General features: G+C 45.6%; 1 protein-coding gene across 1 annotated transcript; it reads left to right on the top strand.

The window, feature by feature from the left end:
• Positions 1 to 1,611: 1,611 nt before the first annotated feature.
• PANX3 (pannexin 3) lies at positions 1,612 to 16,759 on the top strand. The gene is made up of 6 exons (XM_073603218.1): positions 1,612 to 1,792; positions 8,612 to 9,318; positions 12,200 to 12,342; positions 13,915 to 14,129; positions 14,394 to 15,070; positions 16,501 to 16,759. The coding sequence occupies exons 2-6, from the start codon at positions 9,141 to 9,143 to the stop codon at positions 16,527 to 16,529; spliced, it is 1,242 nt and encodes a 413-aa protein (XP_073459319.1). The 5' UTR covers positions 1,612 to 1,792; positions 8,612 to 9,140; the 3' UTR covers positions 16,530 to 16,759.
• The last annotated feature ends 1,551 nt before the right edge of the window (positions 16,760 to 18,310 follow it).

The raw sequence follows: 18,310 nt of genomic DNA, 5'->3' as shown, positions 1-18,310 counted from the left end.
AATCACGGCTGATCACGATGTAAACAGGAAGAGCCTGTGATCGGCTTTTCCCCAATTGCGTCTGTCAGACGCGAGTAGAGGAGAGCCGATCGGCTGCTCCTCTGACAGGGGGGGTCTGTGCTGATCGATTATCAGTGCAGCCCCCCCCCCCTGAGGATGCCCACATTGGACCACCAGGGACGCCACTAGGACCACCAGGGATGTAACCACCAGGCATGCCACCCTAGACCACCAGGGATGCCAATCAGTGCACACAATGGATGCCAATCAGTGCCCACATCTATGCCACCTATCAGTGCCCATCCGTGCCGCATATCAGTGCCACCTATCAGTGCCCATCAGTGCCGCCTATCAGTGCCACATATTGGTGCCCATCATCAGTGCCCATCATTGCCACCTCATCAGTGCCACCTCATTGGTGCCCATTAGTGCCACCTTATCAGTGCCCGTCAGTGCAGCCCCATCAGTACCCATCAGTGAAGGAGAAAACTTACTTATTTACAAAGTTTTGTAACTGAAACAAAAAAAAAACATTTTTTTTTCAAAATTTTCGGTCATTTTTAATTAGTTTAGCAGAAAATAAAAATACCAGAGGTGATCAAATACCACCAAAAGAAAGCTCTATTTGTGGGAACAAAATGATAAAAATGTAGTTTGTAGCATGACCGCGCAATTGGCATTCAAAGTGCGACAGCGCTGAGAGCTGAAAATTGGCTGAAAATAGGAAGGTGTATAAGTGCCCAGTATTGAAGTGGTTAAGCTGAATTTTTTTGTCACATTTTAGTTGTCATTTTAACAAGTTATTTCTCACACACAGCATAGGCATACATATAATTATATCCCAAAACACATTCTGCTACTCCTCCCATGTATGGTGTGGCGTGGTGTACGTGTGAGACTTTTTCACAGCCTAGCCACGTAGAGAGGCCCAAAATCCAAGGAAGCACCTTCAGGCGTTCTAGGGGCATAAATCTAATCTGATTTCCTGACTACCGCTCACATTTTTGGAGGCCCTGGAGCACCTGGATAGTGGAAACACCCACAAACTGATCACATTTTGTAAAGCAAATGCCCCAAGGTATTTTCTAAGAGGCATGGTGAGTCTTTTGAAGGCTTCATTTATTTATTGCCACGTTTTTGGAAAATGAGGAAATAAAATGATTTTTTTTTTTTTACACAGTCATCAATTTAATAAGATATTTTTCACACACAACATTGGGCATGCGTAGAATTACAACCCAAAACACATTCTACTGCTCCTCCCAAGTATGGTTATACAATATTTGTGATACTTTTTCAATGTTTGGGCTGATTATGTACTGGATATTGTATCTTGTGTATCACACAAATCAGCCAGTTGTATTAAAACAAATGTACTGTAATAGTCGCCTCTATACGAGTGGTCAGGGATTATAGCTTAGTGAAGTGTCACCTATAGCAGTCTCCTTTGCTATAAGCCAAGCAAGCCTAGCCTACATGTAGGCAGGTAGTGGTTAATGTTGCCCCAGGCGTGAAGGAAACAGTTAACCTATTTCCCACATTTTTGCAGAGTTCTGCTTCTCACCCTGTGCTGTAAATAAAAGGGGGAGGGCTCTGCCCACACACACAGTCTGTATGGGAGAGAAGCCACAAACAGCCAGCAAGATGTAGTTGAGTGTTCCCGATTCCAGCAAAGCTGCTACTCGCCTGTGTCCAGGAGCCTTCCGCGATGTAGGGGGATTGCTGGAACCTGCAGCCTCCCTTGAAGACAACAACCATGGACTCTGCCAAAGATGGACTCTTTCCTATGCAGGTATGCTTGGGCAGCCACAAGCCTGAGTTAGGGACCAGGGATGTTAGGGAAATGTTTGCACCTTATTTCGGACAGTTGTCTGTATGAGTCATTTATGTCAATTTTTTTTAAGTAAAGCATTTGAAACTTTGTCTGGTCTAAAGTTACCCAAGTGGCGTAATGCAAGTAACCGGCACACATAGGGCTCGGGTCACTACACACATCGGGGTATGCAGATAATGGTACAAGAATTTATATGTGGGAAGATACAGTGATTTCCAAGGGTAACGAAGGTCTCTCTAGCAGCCTGTCGTTAAGCGTGTGGCAGATGAGATAGCTTCTTGCAGTGAAGGAGATGTTGTCAGCACTCCTTCGGCAGCTATCCATCTCCCATCTGCACCATCGGGGCCCTTATCCTGAACACATGCATGGAAAAGGAAGATATTTAAAGTGGTTGTAAAACCTCCTGCGTAACTTTTACCTATAGGTAAGCCTAGAATAAGGCTTACCTATAGGTAGTGGAAATATCTCCTAATGCCGTGTACACACGGTCGGACTTTACGGCAGACTTTGGCCGGCGGACTTTTCGACGGACTTTCTGAATGAACGGACTTGCCTACACACAATCCACCAAAGTCCGTTGAATTCTTACATGATGACGTACGACCAGACTAAAACAAGGAAGTTCATAGCCAGTAGCCAATAGCTGCCCTAGCGTGGCTTTTTGTCCATCGAACTAGCATACAGACGAGCAGACTTTTCGACCGGACTCGATTTCGATGGATTGATTTAAAACATGTTTCAAATCTAAGTCCGTCCAACTTTTGAGAAAACAAAGTCCGCTGGAGCCCACACACGATCGAATTGTCCGACGAAATCCCGTCCGCCAGGCAAAGTCTGACGTAAAGTCCGCTCGTGTGTGTAAGCGTGCGCTGTTTAGGAGATATTTACCTTGCAGTGCGCCGATGACGTCATCGGCACATGCGCTGTGAAGAAACTAACCTTCTGGGGCTGCCAGAGTCCGCAGCCCCAGAAGGAAGAGGGCAGAAGATGAATGCTTCCACCATCGGGGACCGCGCGGCTTCAATTGCAGGCAAGTGCCACATAATGGGCTAGTGTGCGATGCATACTAGCCCATTATGCTTTTACTTTGCAGGGAACGACAGAGGAAGTGAAACCCATCAGGGTTTACTTCCTCTTTAAGTGAAGTGCACACATGGAGTCTGCGCTAGGTGCACGGCTGGACCCCATGCTGTTACTGGTAGTGAGGTAGCAGTGATACACTGGACAGGTGAAGACGGCAAGGGCTCTGCGTGTCCCTCCTAATTTCACAAGTGACCTTGGTGATGTACAGAAATGTTGTGGGAGTTTATTAGAGATTGGTCGGTTGTTCCAGTAAATGTCCCCCAGGTGTAAAGCAGTGACCCTAACCAGAGTGCCTAGCGTAGACCAGAAGAACCCACCCCAGGGTAGCCCTCTCATGTTACCCTTGCTTGGCACCCAACGAGGAGGAGAACATAGAGGATGTGACGACCACCCCTTATATGCTGGTATGCAATGCAATGTGTTTTGGCCAGGATGTACAGGAGGATAGAGAAAGGCAAAACAAGACAGTTCCTGTAGTTTCAGGAGGGTAGTTGTTTGCAGGGGGTGGCTGGGACTGGTGGCTTGCAGGAACATAGTCAGTTGGATGTAGTAAAGGTGGCAGGCAGAAGCAATGCTGCACTGGTGTGATGGTGATTGGGATCACTGTTTCTGGCTGCACTGGCCTGGTGACAGTGAGACTTGTGTAGTGGTGATTAGGAACACTGCTACTGACTAAGGCCCCTTTCACACGATCGGACCGTTCAGGTCCGCCTGTCATTTTTGACGGCGGACCTGAACGGGCGCTCCATGTTAGTCTATGGAGCGTCGGATTTCAGCGGAGACATGTCCGCTGACATCCGACCTGGTCCGATCCGCTTAAAGCAGACGAATGGCTCTACGTCCAGGTCCGTCGCTGGCGGATCGGATCGGGTGAGATGTGATGAAAACGACATGCTGTCCGTTTTCATCCGATCCCTCCATAGGCGGCAGCGGCGCCTGACAAGCCCCTCCCCGCTCAGTGAGCAGAGAGGGACCTGTCATCCGCCGGCTCAGCGGAGATCAACGGACAGATCTCCCGCTGAGCCGGCGGACCAAGGCGGGCTCCGTAGAAACGGAGCCCGCCTCGTGTGAAAGGGGCCTTATACTGGTCTGCTGACACTAGGGACTGGTGTGGCAACAATCAGTGCTGAGGCGATCAGGAAAACCGTTGCTGGCTGCACTGGTCTGGTGTGGTGGCAATCAGGAACACTGATTATAACTACACTGGTCTGAGGACACTGTGTCTAATGTGGTGATCAGAAACACTCTGACTGGCTACACTTTTAGGGCTCGTTCATACATGAAGTTGGGGGGTGGTAAAACCTTGCGGTTCAGCCACGGTTTTAATACCCCTCAACTGCTACCCCCTTTAGCTGCAGAGTTAGAGGCCGGGGGTGTATACATGCCATGCCTGTGAGACATTGCTTTGCAGCTGTGCAGGAATTATATCCCCTGTATGCTCACAGATTGTGACCCATTCAAGCAAATGTGGGTGCTTGTGTGGGGTCCAAGGGGTTAAAGCTGGCAGGGAGGAGGTGATACAATGCCTCCTCACCACTTGTCGAATACTCCCTAAAGATGGATGGCTCTTCAGAAAGCATCACAACTGTGAATGATTCCTTATTGTAACACTGGTGTGGCGGCGATCAGGGCACTGGGGCTGGTGTGGCGGCGATCAGGGCACTGGAGCCGGTGTGGCGGCGATCAGGGCACTGGGACCGGTGTGGTGGCGATCTGGGTACTGGGATGGTGTGGCGGCGTTCAGGGCACTGGGACAGTGTGGCGGCATTCAGGGCACTGGCGATGGTGTGGCGACGATCAGGGTACTGGGGCCAGTGTGGCAGTTATCAGGGCACTTGGGCTGGTGTAGCGGTGATCAGGGCACTGGGATGGTGTGGCGGCGTTCAGGGCCCCGGGATGGTGTGGCGGCGTTCAGAGCATTGGGATGGTGTGGCTGCATTCAGGGCACTGGGATGGTGTGGTGGCGATCAGGGACTCTGTGACTGGTGTGGCGGTGATATAAAGAACACTGGGGCTGGTGTGGCGGCGATCAGGACATTGGGACTGGTGTGGCGGCGATCAGGACACTGTGACTGATGTGGCGGCAGTCAGGGCACTGGGACTGATGTGGCTGCGATCAGGGCACTGGGACTGGTGTGGCGGCCATCAAGGCAGTGGGGCTGATGTGGTGGCGATCAGGGCACTGGGGCTGGTGTGGCGACGATCAGGGCACTGGGGCTAGTGTGGCAGTGATCAGGGCACTTGGGCTGGTGTGGCGGCGATCAGGGCACTGGGATGGTGTGGCGGCGTTCAGGGCACTGGGATGGTGTGGCGAAGTTCAGGGCATTAGGATGTTGTGGCGGCATTCAGGGCACTGGGATGGTGTGGCGGCGATCAGGGCACTGGGATGGTGTGGCGGCGTTCAGGGCACTGGGACTGGTGTGGCGGCGTTCAGGGCACTGGGACTGGTGTGGCGGCGATCAGGGCACTGGGACTGATGTGGCTGCGATCAGGGAACTGGGACTGGTGTGGTGGCGATCAGGACACTGGGACTGGTGTGGCGGCGATCAGGGCACTGGGACTGATGTGGCTGCGATCAGGGCACTGGGACTGGTGTGGCGACGATCAGGGCACTGGGACTGGTGTGGTGGCGATCAGGGCACATGGGCTTGTGTGGCAGCGATCAGGGCACTGGGATGGTGTGGCAGCGTTCAGGGCACTGGGATGGTGTGGCAGCGTTCAGGGCACTGGGATGGTGTGGCAGCGTTCAGGGCATTGGGATGGTGTGGCGGCGTTCAGGGCATTGGGATGGTGTGGCAGCATTTAGGGCACTGGGATGGTGTGGTGACAATCAGGGCACTGGGATGGTGTGGTGGCATTCAGGGCACTGGGACTGGTGTGGCAGCGATCAGGGCACTGGGACTGGTGTGGTGGCATTCAGGGCACTGGGATGGTGTGGTGGCGATCAGGGACACTGTGACTGGTGTGGCAGTGATAAAGAACACTGGGGCTGATCTGGCGGCGATCAGGACACTGGGACTGGTCTGGCGGCGATCAGGGCACTGGGACTGGTGTGGCAGCGATCGGGGCACTGGGACTGGTGTGGCGGCGATCGGGGCACTGGGACTGGTGTGGCGGCGGTCGGGGCACTGGGACTGGTGTGGCGGCGGTCGGGGCACTGGGACTGGTGTGGCGGCGGTCGGGGCACTGGGACTGGTGTGGCGGCGGTCGGGGCACTGGGACTGGTGTGGCGGCGGTCGGGGCACTGGGACAGGTGTGGCGGCAGTCGGGGCACTGGGACTGGTTTGGTGGTAATCAGGGTGTGGGGACTGTGATAAAGGAAATAAAAAAATAAAAAACATAAGGAGCTGCACTAAAAATGAGTTAAAAACGTGCAATTGAATAAGATCAATTTGATTGGATCATTTAGATCGAATTGAAAAACCAATCACAAAGAGTAATTCCAAACAGGATAAATAATGAGTGAACATATAAATATATATTTATTTATATATATTTATTTTTTTCTGTGTGGGAACACTTTCATATGTTGGCAGCTTCTCATACTTTATATATTTTGATCATTTGAGCGAGTTTAGGTTTTGCGCATTAGTTCTCTTCTCTTTCAGTGAGTGAACATAAATAATAAATAAATGAATCCACGGTCTTTGAAATTTCCAAAGGAAAAAAAAAAGGTTTGATAAAACACCATGTGATACAATCTTCATGGTGTATCCACCACCACATAGAGTGCAAGCTTACCAGCTGCACAAGCTAATACCCAGCCAGGGCCTTTGATCCATCCAGCACCTCCGGTGTCCGATAAGCCGAACGTTCCAGGGGAGTTAAAACGGGGTGGTATTTATTGTATAAAAATCCGTGCTAATAAGCAGAGAATGCACAAATAAAAAGTTCCATAAAAAAAGGCGGCCGGCAAAATAGTACAAACACTCTCGTACAAGCGGGACGTATTACAGCGCGGTAACGTCAGCACGTCGCTCCTCCCATGATAAAGGACACTGTGACTGGTGCAGTAGTGTTTAGGGACACTGACTGGCAGCACTGGTCCAGTGCCATTGTACTGCTGTGACCACAGACAATGGCTGGTGGCACTGACATACAAGAATATCAGAGCAGCCTGCCTTGTACATGACCACTGCCACAGCAGTCACCATGAAATAATAATAATAAAAAAAAAACTACAGTGACATTTTTTTTCTTCTTTTACACTGTCACCAGAGCAGTTCAGTGTCACCATAGTGCCCATTTTTTGTGCATTTTACATCACCTGCATGCGGCAGCCAATCCATTTGAATGAGCTGCCCTACACGCAATAAAATGCACCAAAGTAGCTCATGTATTTTTGTGTTGCCAAGCTTTTTTTATCCACGCGTTTAAAGGTGCCATTAATGATAAAAGGCAACACAACTGCAATTTTTCACATGATTACAGAAAGCCTCGAACACACAGTCGGATTTACCGGCAACAAAACCGTGGAAGTTTGTCCAAAGGGCGATGGCCCAAACTTGTCTTGCATACACATGGCCACACAATTGTTGGCCAACAATTACGAACGTAGTGACGTACTACGTGGTTTTTCAGCTCTTTAGCGCCACCCTTTCGGCTCCTTCTGCTAATTTCGTGTTAGTAGAAGTTTGGTGAGTGTTGATTCACGATTTTCTTTTCGCGTTTTTTATTTAGCGCTTTTCATTTTGCGTTTTTCAGTTAGTTTCTGAGTGGCTGTTCGTCAACCAGCCATGTTGCGGAATCGGAGGAGATGACGTGTTATTTATTATTGGCCTTGGAGTTATTGCTTTGACATTATTTTTTGGTGGAATAATGATTTGATTTAATATATTTTCTATATTTTTGGATGCATAGAATGCACTTTTTGGTTAAGTTCTATTGGCTGATAGCATGTCTAATTTTATTTGTTTTCTTTTTTTAATGCACAATAAAAAAATTGTGTAGAATAATACTTGGCTATGTGTTTTACTTCAAATGACAGTTTGGGAGTAGGCGGCTACATTTTATAAAATACAATGTAAAATTAACAAGGGACACCAACATAGTTGTATCTTTGATCTTAAAAACTACGGGATAATGGTGTTGTGGTAACTTGCCCAAATAATAATAAAAAAAAATCATAATAATATTATTCTTGATATCACTAGAAAAAAAAAGCCTTTGAAAACTAGTTTAAAAACTCCATCAGTATCACCAGCAAAGCAGCTTCATTATTATCCCATTAAAGAAGAAGAGAATTGTGCGCTGCATTTGAAGATTTCATAATTTCGCACGTCACGAATGTTAATTCTCCATTACAAACGCTAGTTTACAAGACCGACCGCTTCTGCTTCCGAGCATGCATGTTTGTACTTTGGACTTTTGTTGGACGGACTTGTGTACACACGATCGGAAAATCTGACAACACGCATTTGTTGGCAGAAAATTTGAAGACATGCTAACCAAGATTTGTTGGCGGAAAGTCCAACAATTTTCTGATGGAGCGTACACACCGTCTGATTTTCCAGCAACAGCCTGACATCCGACATTTCCCATCTGAAAGTTCGATCGTGTGTACGAGGCTTTAGTGTGAATGCAGGCTATGGGGTGGCTGGGGGCTGCATATTTGCCTAGGAAGCATTGCATATGTGATCACCCATGGGATTTTATAATATCCAATAATGTTCTCTCATCCTTTATTTCACTAAGAAAAGGAACTTCGCACCAATCTTGTTCCTGGCTGGAGTCCCCGATTGGAGTAAGGATGATTTTGAACACATTTTACGCCACAAGGCTGGCCCTTTGTTGGGAGGAATAATGAATAAAGTAGGTAAAACCTCAGATGTCTTTATATAGAACCAGCTGGGAAAATCGTGCTTCGGTAATTGTAACTTCTACTATAAAATTCTACTTCTACATGGAACCCCACCACAAATATTCTGTCTTTTCGAGCTCGCAAAGTGCAGCGTTACAAATTCGCGGTCAGCAAATTACAGCCTGTCAATAGCCGGGGGACATTGGTGTCTATTTTTGCCTGCCTTGTGTGCAATCCTGCTCTTTCATAGTGAAAAAAAAGAGTTTTATTTTTGGCAGAACATGACAGGAGTATTTAAACGTTATGAGAAAGAGCCAGGCGCTGACATTCTGGTGGATCGTGTGAGCTAGAAGGGGAACGGAGATCCAGTTAAAGGAATTTTTTATACATTGGATTCTTTGGGAATTAATATTAGCGGACAACATGTCGATCGCACACAGAGCAGCGGAGTATATGCTATCAGATGCGTTACTGCCCGACCAACCGCTGAACAAGAAAGCCCTGCGACTGGAGTTACCTCTGGACCGTATTATAAAGTTGGTGACAGTCGGTCTGCCATTGTTGCTAGTTTCTTTAACATTTGCCCGGGAAATGTCTTCAGGTAAGTGACCTATGTACAACCGAATTTGTTTTTGACAAAATGCTAGCAAGTCGTATTCAAATAATCAGCACAACCTTCCTTATAGCCTTACCCACTGTGATCAGGGCCATCTTTAATGTTGATTGGACCCTGGGCAAAAGTTTTCTTGGGGCCCCCCTCCATGCAGTTTCGCTCTCCACCTGCTCTGAGTCATACAATAAATAGCAGCTAGACTCAAAAAATCTGTTTACTGAATCAGATCAGGCTGCAATCGCAATTGGTTGCCAGAGGTTACAGTGTAGCATTACCACTCACTGACTGGTTGCTAGAGGTTACAGTACACATTACAGCTCACTGTATAACAATACCGCTCACTGATTGGTTGCTAGAGGTTACAGCACATCATCTCCTCACTGCTTGCACACCATGGACTGGGGAGGTGAGGGGACCCATTAATAGACAGAAAACTCCTAGGGATCCTAGGACTCCTGGGAACAGTGGCAGTGCTGGGGGGAGGGGAGGGTGTGATCAATGGCAATGCTGATTTTTTTTCACCGACTACCAATATAAAGAGGAGTTTCAACACTGGCCACCAATGTAATAGGGGTTTACACTGACCACTAGTGTAATAGGGATTTACACTGACCACTAATGTAATAGAAGCATTCACAGTAACCGCCAATGTAAGGATGGATTTACACTGACCACCAATGTAAGGGGGACATTCACACTGGCCACTAGTGTGAATGAAAGGATTCTACACCAAGCACCAATGTAATGAGAAGATTTACATTGACCACCAATGTAACTGAGACATTTAGCCTGCGTTCACATTTGTGTGTGTTGGGAACGCATTCAAAATCACTTTCCTGACACCACAGAAATGTGCTGCCCTTTAGCAGATACACAGCAATGCCAATAATTGTTAATGACACCCTCACGCATCTGCTGACATGTGCCTTGGCACCGCGTGATTTTGCAAAAGGGTTTGGCACTTTCTTCCGCATTTGTAGCGCATACAGCAGTCCATTGAAATAAACAGGCTGCCCTACACGCGACCTACATCTTTGTCCACCCTGTCAGTACACCTTTGCATCCTAAAACCCATGCTAACCTCTGCACCCCAAACCTCCCCCATCCTCTCCACTCCAATCCCCCTCCCCTTTAACGCTACCTGCCTGCTCTACTCATCTTTGCATCCACCTTCCTTACCTCCATACATGCCCTTCTTGCTCACCTGTGCACCACAAACTGTAATTCCTTCTCTGCCTATCTCTGCACACCCCACACTACCCTCCCCCCACTAATTTTCTTACCTTTGCAGAATAGGCTGATGTTAGGCTTAATGACCACAGTTGTAGGCAGGACTTTCAAGCATGTCCCTTTATCTCCCTAGTGGGCAGCATTCAGTATAGGTGATGATGGATATGACCTCAGGGAGGCATGACACACATATGAATATCGCCTCTATTTACATATGAATGCTGCCTGTCTGCCACTATTTACATATGAATGCCACCACTATTTACATATCAATGTCAGTATTTACATGTACACACAGGGTCTGTAGGTGAGTCATCTGTACACAACAATAGGGCAGAGCTGGGCAACATTAGTAACAGAACTTCACACTGAGATATCAGGGCACAGCACAGGACTAAAACTTCAAGGGATGAGGGAATTTAAACTGGGATATTTGGCAAGTATGAGGCAGCTGCTTTGGGCCCCACAACAATGACAGGGCCCAGGGCAGCTGCCCCTTTTGCCCTGCCTTAAAAACGGCCCTGACTGTGATCAATACAAAATCAATCACTTTAAAGCGGTGTTAAACCCAAAACCAACAAAGTAATATAGTGCAGCTTACCAATCATTCGGTTCTCCTTTGATCTGCCCAGCAACACACCTCAAGTATTAGTGAGACACTACTCTGGAGGAATGAGCACAGCGAGCACAACAGCACTGTCAGTCTGGGGGAGGGTAGTGTTAAATGTATTAGCAGATTTAGATACACTAACAAATTGAATCCAAACTCCAGCTCACACCTTATAATCAGTTACAACGAATGCCGCGTACACACTATCGGAATTTCCGTCAGAAAAAACGTGGAATTCCGCTTAAGCTTGCCTTGCATACACACGGTCACACAAACGTTCTCTGGACTTTCGACCGCCAGAAACGCGGTGACGTACAACACTATGACAAGCCGAGAAAATGAAGTTCAATGCTTCCGAGCAAGTGTCAAATTGTTTCCGAGCATGCGTGATTTTTTGCGCGTCCGAACTGCATACAGACGAACGCATTTTCAGATAGGAACTTTTCCCGACCGAAAAATAGAGAACATGCTCTCAATCTTTTGCTGGCTGGAATTTCGCCAACAAAAGCTCTCATTTGAGTTTTGCTGGCGGCATTTCCGATCGTGTGTACGTGGCATAACAGTTATTTTCATTTTTGGGATAAAGGTTTTGCTTGAATAAGTAAAAGCTGATCATTTTAATGACCCCGCCAGTGCTAAATGGTTTGTCTCAGCCATGTAAACGAATATGCTCTGCTGGAGAGCTTGAGCTTGTGAAAAGCAACAGACTTGCTGGCTGGGTCATCATATAAAAATAGAAAAAAGAAAGCCTTAAAAAGGAAACGAATGCAGCCGTCACATCTAAGAATTGGTAAGCTGCAATATAATAAATGTTTGCTTTTGGGTTTAATACTGCTTTAAGTAAAGCAGCCTTTATCACTCATTAATGTGCCTATAATGTTAGCATTTTGGATGTGTTGCACAGATATTCAAGTTGTACACACCAGCGAGCGTGCACTATGTGCCCCAGTATGCTGTGCCCCTTAACATACAGTATGCCTACTGGTGTGAATGAGCCCTTATCTTCCTGAAATCATTCTCCTTTTCCAGGTTCACAAATAATCTGCTTCCCTCCAAATAACTTCTCATTGAAGCAAACGCAGTTTGTAGATAAGCACTGTTGGCAGTCCCTGACACACCACGACTTCACCGCTGGTGGACAGCACATTGTCTACTCCCTGTGGATCCACAAGGTAAGAACAATTCTGAAAATGAAGTGCTGATTTTTGTACTGACAATGCATTCTACAATCATCAGCCATACATAGGACAGCTCATTTCCATGTGTCCTCACATCTAGAAGGTCTTTGTAACAAGGAAAGCTGCCCTTCATATCTGCCAGGAGGTCAGCTGGCCAAGTCCATCTAAATCAAGGGTCTTCAAACTATGGCCCTCCAGTTGTTCAAGAACTACAATTCCCACCATGGATAGCCATGTCAGAGTTTTACAATGCCTCATGGGATGTGTAGTTCCGCAACAGCTGGAGGGGCCATAGTTTGAAGACCCCTGATCTAAATAAACAGATTACTTGCTGAGATTAAAGGGTCAGTCCACCAAAAACTGACACTTCAGTGTTTGGAGTATGATAGAACCTACCTGATCGTTTCTTCTAGCTGCTGTAGACTGCACACCTGCTATGTCCATTATGAGGGGCTCACACCATCCCTGTCCTGAGTGCCCAAGTCTGTACATCTGCTGTGCTCATTATAAAGAGCTCCCACCATCCCTGCAGAGTTCCTGGGTCTTTATGCCTGCTGTGCCCATTGTTAGGGGTTCCCACCATCCCTGCACTGAGTTCCTGGGTCTTTACACCTGCTGTGCCCATTGTTAGGGGTTCCCACCATCCCTGCACTGAGTTCCCGGGTCTTTACACCTGCTGTGCCCATTATTAGGGGTTCCCATCATCCCTGCTCTGTGTTCCTAGGTTTGCACACTTGCTGTGCCCATTATGATGGGCTCCCACCATTCATGCTGGGTGTTTATTTTATAGCATGGAGAATGTAACAGTGGGAAATAACACAGACAGAAGTTAACACCAACACCGAGTCTCCCAGATTGAGAGAAGAGTCTGGATATAAAACTGGGACATCTCTTTGTTGGAGTATCCAAGACATATTAGAATCTGGGAGCTGACTCAGCCCCCTAAGCTCCACTTACAACTAAAATATCACTTTTGGGTGGATTGACCCTTTAAAACGGAAGTAAACTCTCTTTTTTTTTTCTTTTTTTCCTTCCCTGCAAAGTAAAGGCATACGATGCATACCAGCACATTAAGTGACACATTATGTGAAGAAAAAAAAAAAAACAATATATATCCCATAGTTTGTAGACGGTATGACTTTCACACAAACCAATTAATATACACTTATTGGGATTTTTTTTTACCAAAGACGTAGCAGCATACATTTTGGCCTAAATTGTTTAAGAAATTTGATTTTTAAATGTTTTTTATTTAATATTTTATAGCCGAAAGTAAAAAAAAAAAAGTTTATTTTTCAAGATGTTCAGTCTTTTTTTGCTTATATAATAAAAAACCCAGTGGTGATCAAATACCACCAAAAGAATTTGTGTGAAAAAAATGATATAAATGTTATTTGGGTACAGTGTTGCATGACCACGCAATTACCAGTTAAAGTGGCGCAGTGCCAAATAGCAAAAAATGGCCTGGTCATGAAGGGGGTAAAATTTTCCGGTGCTGAAGTGGTTATGAAAGAAACAAGGAGGTTGCCATTGACAAGATGTTCACCCTGTCCTGTCACTTTGCAGGTTTTCCCATTTACGCTGACAGTTGTGGCTATCGCCATGTACCTTCCAGTCGTACTTTGGAAGTATATCTCCAGGTCTGCGCTGTACACTGATCTCCTCTTCATTATCGACGAACTGGACAAATCCTACAATCGATCCATCAAGCTGGTCCAGCACTTGGTGAAGACCCACAGGAGCTGTCCTGATCCGCAGCTGTTCTGGGAGGAGCTGAAAAGGTGCCGTGAGCGTAGTAGGGTTACGTTCAAATTTGGGAGTTGGTGTTAGGTCTAGAATATAGATTAGGGTTTCCATCCCTTAGTATTACGTTCTACGGTTAATCAATACCAAACACATACTGTATCAGCAATAAACATATACTGAGATACAATGCACAGTAAGGTTACCCCAACTTTGTAAGAGGAACTCATAAATGAAAATTTTGGTGGACATCATCCAATACTATGTATAGATCAATCACACTTCTTTTTCTTAATTTTTAGTGCCCGCCATGTGCGCTACTTTGAATACCCTCTGTTGGAACGTTACCTGAGCGGTAAACAGCGTTCCCACTTCATCGCATTCACCTATCTCTTCCGGAACATTCTCTTGCTAATTTTCATTGTCATTACCTGTTTCTACCTTGGCTTCTTCCACCTCAGCGTCTTCTATCAAGAAGAGTTCAACTGTCATATCAAACCGGACTTTCATGAATCGGACACTTCCTCCTCCACATTTGTCAGATGTAAACTGATATCGCTGACCATCTTCCAGCTAATCAGCGTGGTCAATGCTGCTGTCTACATCCTCTTGGTTCCGGTGATATTGTACAATTTGACTAAGCTCTTCCACTGGGACAAACAATTCCTGAATGTCTATGAAATGCTCCCAGCCTTCGATCTTCTGAGCAAGAAGATGTTGGGTTGCCCTATTAATGACCTAAATATTATTATTCTGTTCCTTCGGGCCAATATATGCGAGCTTAAATCATTCAGTCGCCTGAGTGTTCTCTGCTCACTCAAGGACATGTCCAGGAACCGGGAGAACATTGACACAGTGGTGGATTTCATGACGTTGCTGGTGGGAATGGAAGAGGACAGTGAAACCTTCCTTACCGCAGGGTATGATGGGATCATAACAAGCAACGAGCTTCAGTCACCATCAAAAGTGGAAAATATCGGTAAGAGTAGGCTTTCCTAAATCTGGCCTGTGTTGAATCCTTGCGGTTTTTATAGTCAGTCCACCTGAAATTAATAATGGATTATACTGACTAATAAAACACTACCCTAACCCTACCATAAAAAGCCTACTCCTATTCTTAACCCTAATGCAAACCTCACTATCCCTACAAAACCTGATCCCAACCTAACCCTAATCATAAAAAACCTAACCTGCTCCAACCATAAAATACAAAACATTTTTTGGAGTGCACAAAATCCAGCTGGACCCCCTCCATTTGACTTCCTCCATGATTGATAATCTCTTCCGGGAAACTTTCTTTATATTTCAGATTAGACCCAGATATGTCACCCCAGCAGGCGGCTCCTTTGGTTCTCCCCTGCATATCCCTGACTAATTGCTGACATTGACGTGCTCCTTACTTTAGTTTACAATCGATGTTCACTGTGCTTGCTTATTGATTGCCTTGTGGAATTTATCTGCCTACTTTATGCACCTCTTGTACCATGTCATTGGCTGTTATGTATGAGATGTCTATGATTTATTGTTTTTGTTGCACATCTATAAAAAAAAAAAAAAGAACTTGAAACCCCCTTGGGACCCAACACTAGCCTAACCCTACGCTAATGCTTACCTCGAAACACCCTGCAAAACCTAACCCTAGCTATAACTCCACCTTAACCAAATGTAACCCTAAATTTTAAACCTATTCTAACCCTCCAACCCTTAAAATCCTAGGGGTTTTTTTGTTTGTTTTTTTAGAGGTTCAGGATAAAGGTTATGATGGAGTAGAAAACCAGATAAAAAATGATTTAAAGGGAACGTATGGCAGAAAAGTCATCTCTGGGTATCATTCCTGAATTTTTCTGGATGTGCTCAGAGCTTTTCCCCACTAAATGGAGAAAGAAAGTATTGTAATACAGTGAGCCAAAACGCTTTGCATTAAGGTGCAGCAGGATAATCCCCCCCCATACGTGCCTAGGCCTGATCTCGAACCAGCGATGTGCACGAGAGTAGCAGCTCTCTCACTTCTCACTGGGCAGATTGATAGCAGTAAAAGTCATTGGCTCCTGCTGCGTTCAATCAAATTCTGTGATTAGGAGGTAGGGGGCAGGGCCTAGTCGCACTGCCTATGTCTATAGATGCAGATGGGGCAGCTCAGGAGCGAGCCTGCATGAATGCCACCATGGAAAGTGGGCACTCGCCGAAGAGGAGTAGCCAGGAATGCCGGCAAGGCACCCCAGAAGAAGAGGATCGGGGCTGCTCTGTGCAAAATCATTGCAACAGCAAGTAAGTATAACGTATTTATTATTTTAATTAAAAAAAAAAAATGATAGCTTTACAATCACTTCAAGCCTAGCCAATTGTTCGGTTTTGTCTCACTTTTTATATAACAAGAGAATAAATTATTATATTTTTTGTCTTTTACAGAAATGTCAAGTAGAGTGATCAGAAAATAATCCATGGAAGAAAGAACTCTAGTTATCAGCATTTTTGTGTTCTATAAGTTTTTTAAAGTGTTTTTTTTAATTTTATTTTTGTGGAACAATGTGTGTTTATTTAAAGTAGAATTATAGATAAAGCAAAGTAAGATCAATTTCATGCAGCAACACAAGATAATGTGGATTAGTGTCTTTGTTCCTTTAACATGTACTGTAAAGTCGCATAATCTACCTTTCAGAAATCTAAAGCCTGTTTTCTTTTATTACCTTTGGAGTGGTGACAATACATCTGCATCTTCCCTGAATAGCTTGTTGCCAAAGGTTTCATGAACCACAGTTGGAGGCAGCCATGTAATGTGGGGTTGTGTGATATACTGTAGCAAATATGCACATTAATTACCTATTCTTCAACTCTGCCGCCTTTCCCTGGAGCTCTACTGCATAGAAATAGCGCTATGATTGTTGGGAGATGTAGTTTGTAGACCTGTCTCTGGGGGGAGAAGCATTGCAAAAAAGTATGAAGGTGATCAAGCTTTAGGGCATCTTATCTGTTTTAAAAGTGCAGAATTATAAGCTGCTGCCAATGTAATATGCAAGAGACAGATACCTCACTTGTACTTGAAAGTGATTCTAAAAGACAACACATGACCTATAATCACACACAGAGGTTGGACTTGATGGACTTGTGTCTTTTTTCAACCTCACCTACTATGTAACATTTTATTTTTTAAATATAACGAACATGTCATACCTACCTGTTCTGTGCAGTGGTTTTTCACAAAGCAGCCCCGAGCCTTCTCTTCTGAGGCCACCCCCCCCCCCATCAGTGCTCCTGGCCCCTCCCTCCTGCCAAGTGCCCCGTTAGCAAGGCGCTCGCTCCCTGACGACGGCAGCAGAGATCGTCAGCTCTGTGTATCCACTGATGCTCCCTACTCTCTCCTCACTGGCTGTAATTGACAGCAGCAGGAGCCAATGCTTCCCGCTGCTGTCTTTCTATCCAATGAGGAGAGCCAAGAGAGTCACAGTTGTCATGCACCTTGCTGGATCAAGATTGGGCTCAGGTAAGTATAAGGGGGCTGGGTGGGAAAGTTGCATGGCAAAGGTTTCTTACCTTAATGCATTAGGGATAAAAAACAAAAAAAAAAACAAAACAAAAAAAAGCTTCTGGCTTTAGAACCACTTTAACTTCACATTTCTCAACCTTTTAAAAATATGCAAAATCTTGAGGCACCCCAATCTAAAATGTACAAGTTACTTATTGATGGGAAACCTGACCTTAGGACGATGCACACAACCACCTTCATAATATTAACTACACATCAAAAACCCCCTCGAGATCTCACCCCCCCTTCCATCACATCAGAGGTTCGGCCTACATATCAGCACCCCCCCCCCCCCACATCATATTGGATATGTCCCATTCACAGAGTCATATACCATCGGAGTCCCCTATCACAGGATCTCCCTTCACCAAGATCCCTTTGAGGCTCTATTCACACCTATGGATGTTGCTTTTGCGCATTTCTGGAGTGCTTTTTGTGGGGTTTTTACCATGATTTGCATTTTTTATGTTTTTTTTTTTGGCAAATTTGATGTTAGGCAGATTTAAAAATGCAAATCGCAGTAAAATCACACTACATGCTTTGCTGCAGCTTCTCTATTGAAGTCTATTAAACCAAAAAAAGCAGAGTTTTGCATTTAAAAAAGTCCCTGACCCTTTCTAAAAATGCAGAGGCACAAAAATGCATTGATGTGAACATTTTCTATAGGAACCCATGTTAAAAATAAAGTCCTGTGTT

This window comes from Aquarana catesbeiana, linkage group LG10 (genome assembly GCF_042186555.1).
Source record: "Aquarana catesbeiana isolate 2022-GZ linkage group LG10, ASM4218655v1, whole genome shotgun sequence".
Classification (NCBI taxonomy): Eukaryota; Metazoa; Chordata; class Amphibia; order Anura; family Ranidae; genus Aquarana; species Aquarana catesbeiana.
Note: the sequence above shows the minus strand (reverse complement) of the source record. Positions and strands in the feature narration are given on the sequence as shown.

Excerpts from the sequence above, each read along its gene's own strand:
- PANX3 (XM_073603218.1), top strand. The coding sequence starts at position 9,141 with ATGTCGATCGCACACAGAGCAGCGGAGTATATGCTATCAGATGCGTTA. Across the intron at positions 9,319-12,199 it reads TGCCCGGGAAATGTCTTCAG|GTTCACAAATAATCTGCTTC; the intron begins GTAAGTGACCTA and ends CTCCTTTTCCAG. Across the intron at positions 12,343-13,914 it reads ACTCCCTGTGGATCCACAAG|GTTTTCCCATTTACGCTGAC; the intron begins GTAAGAACAATT and ends GTCACTTTGCAG.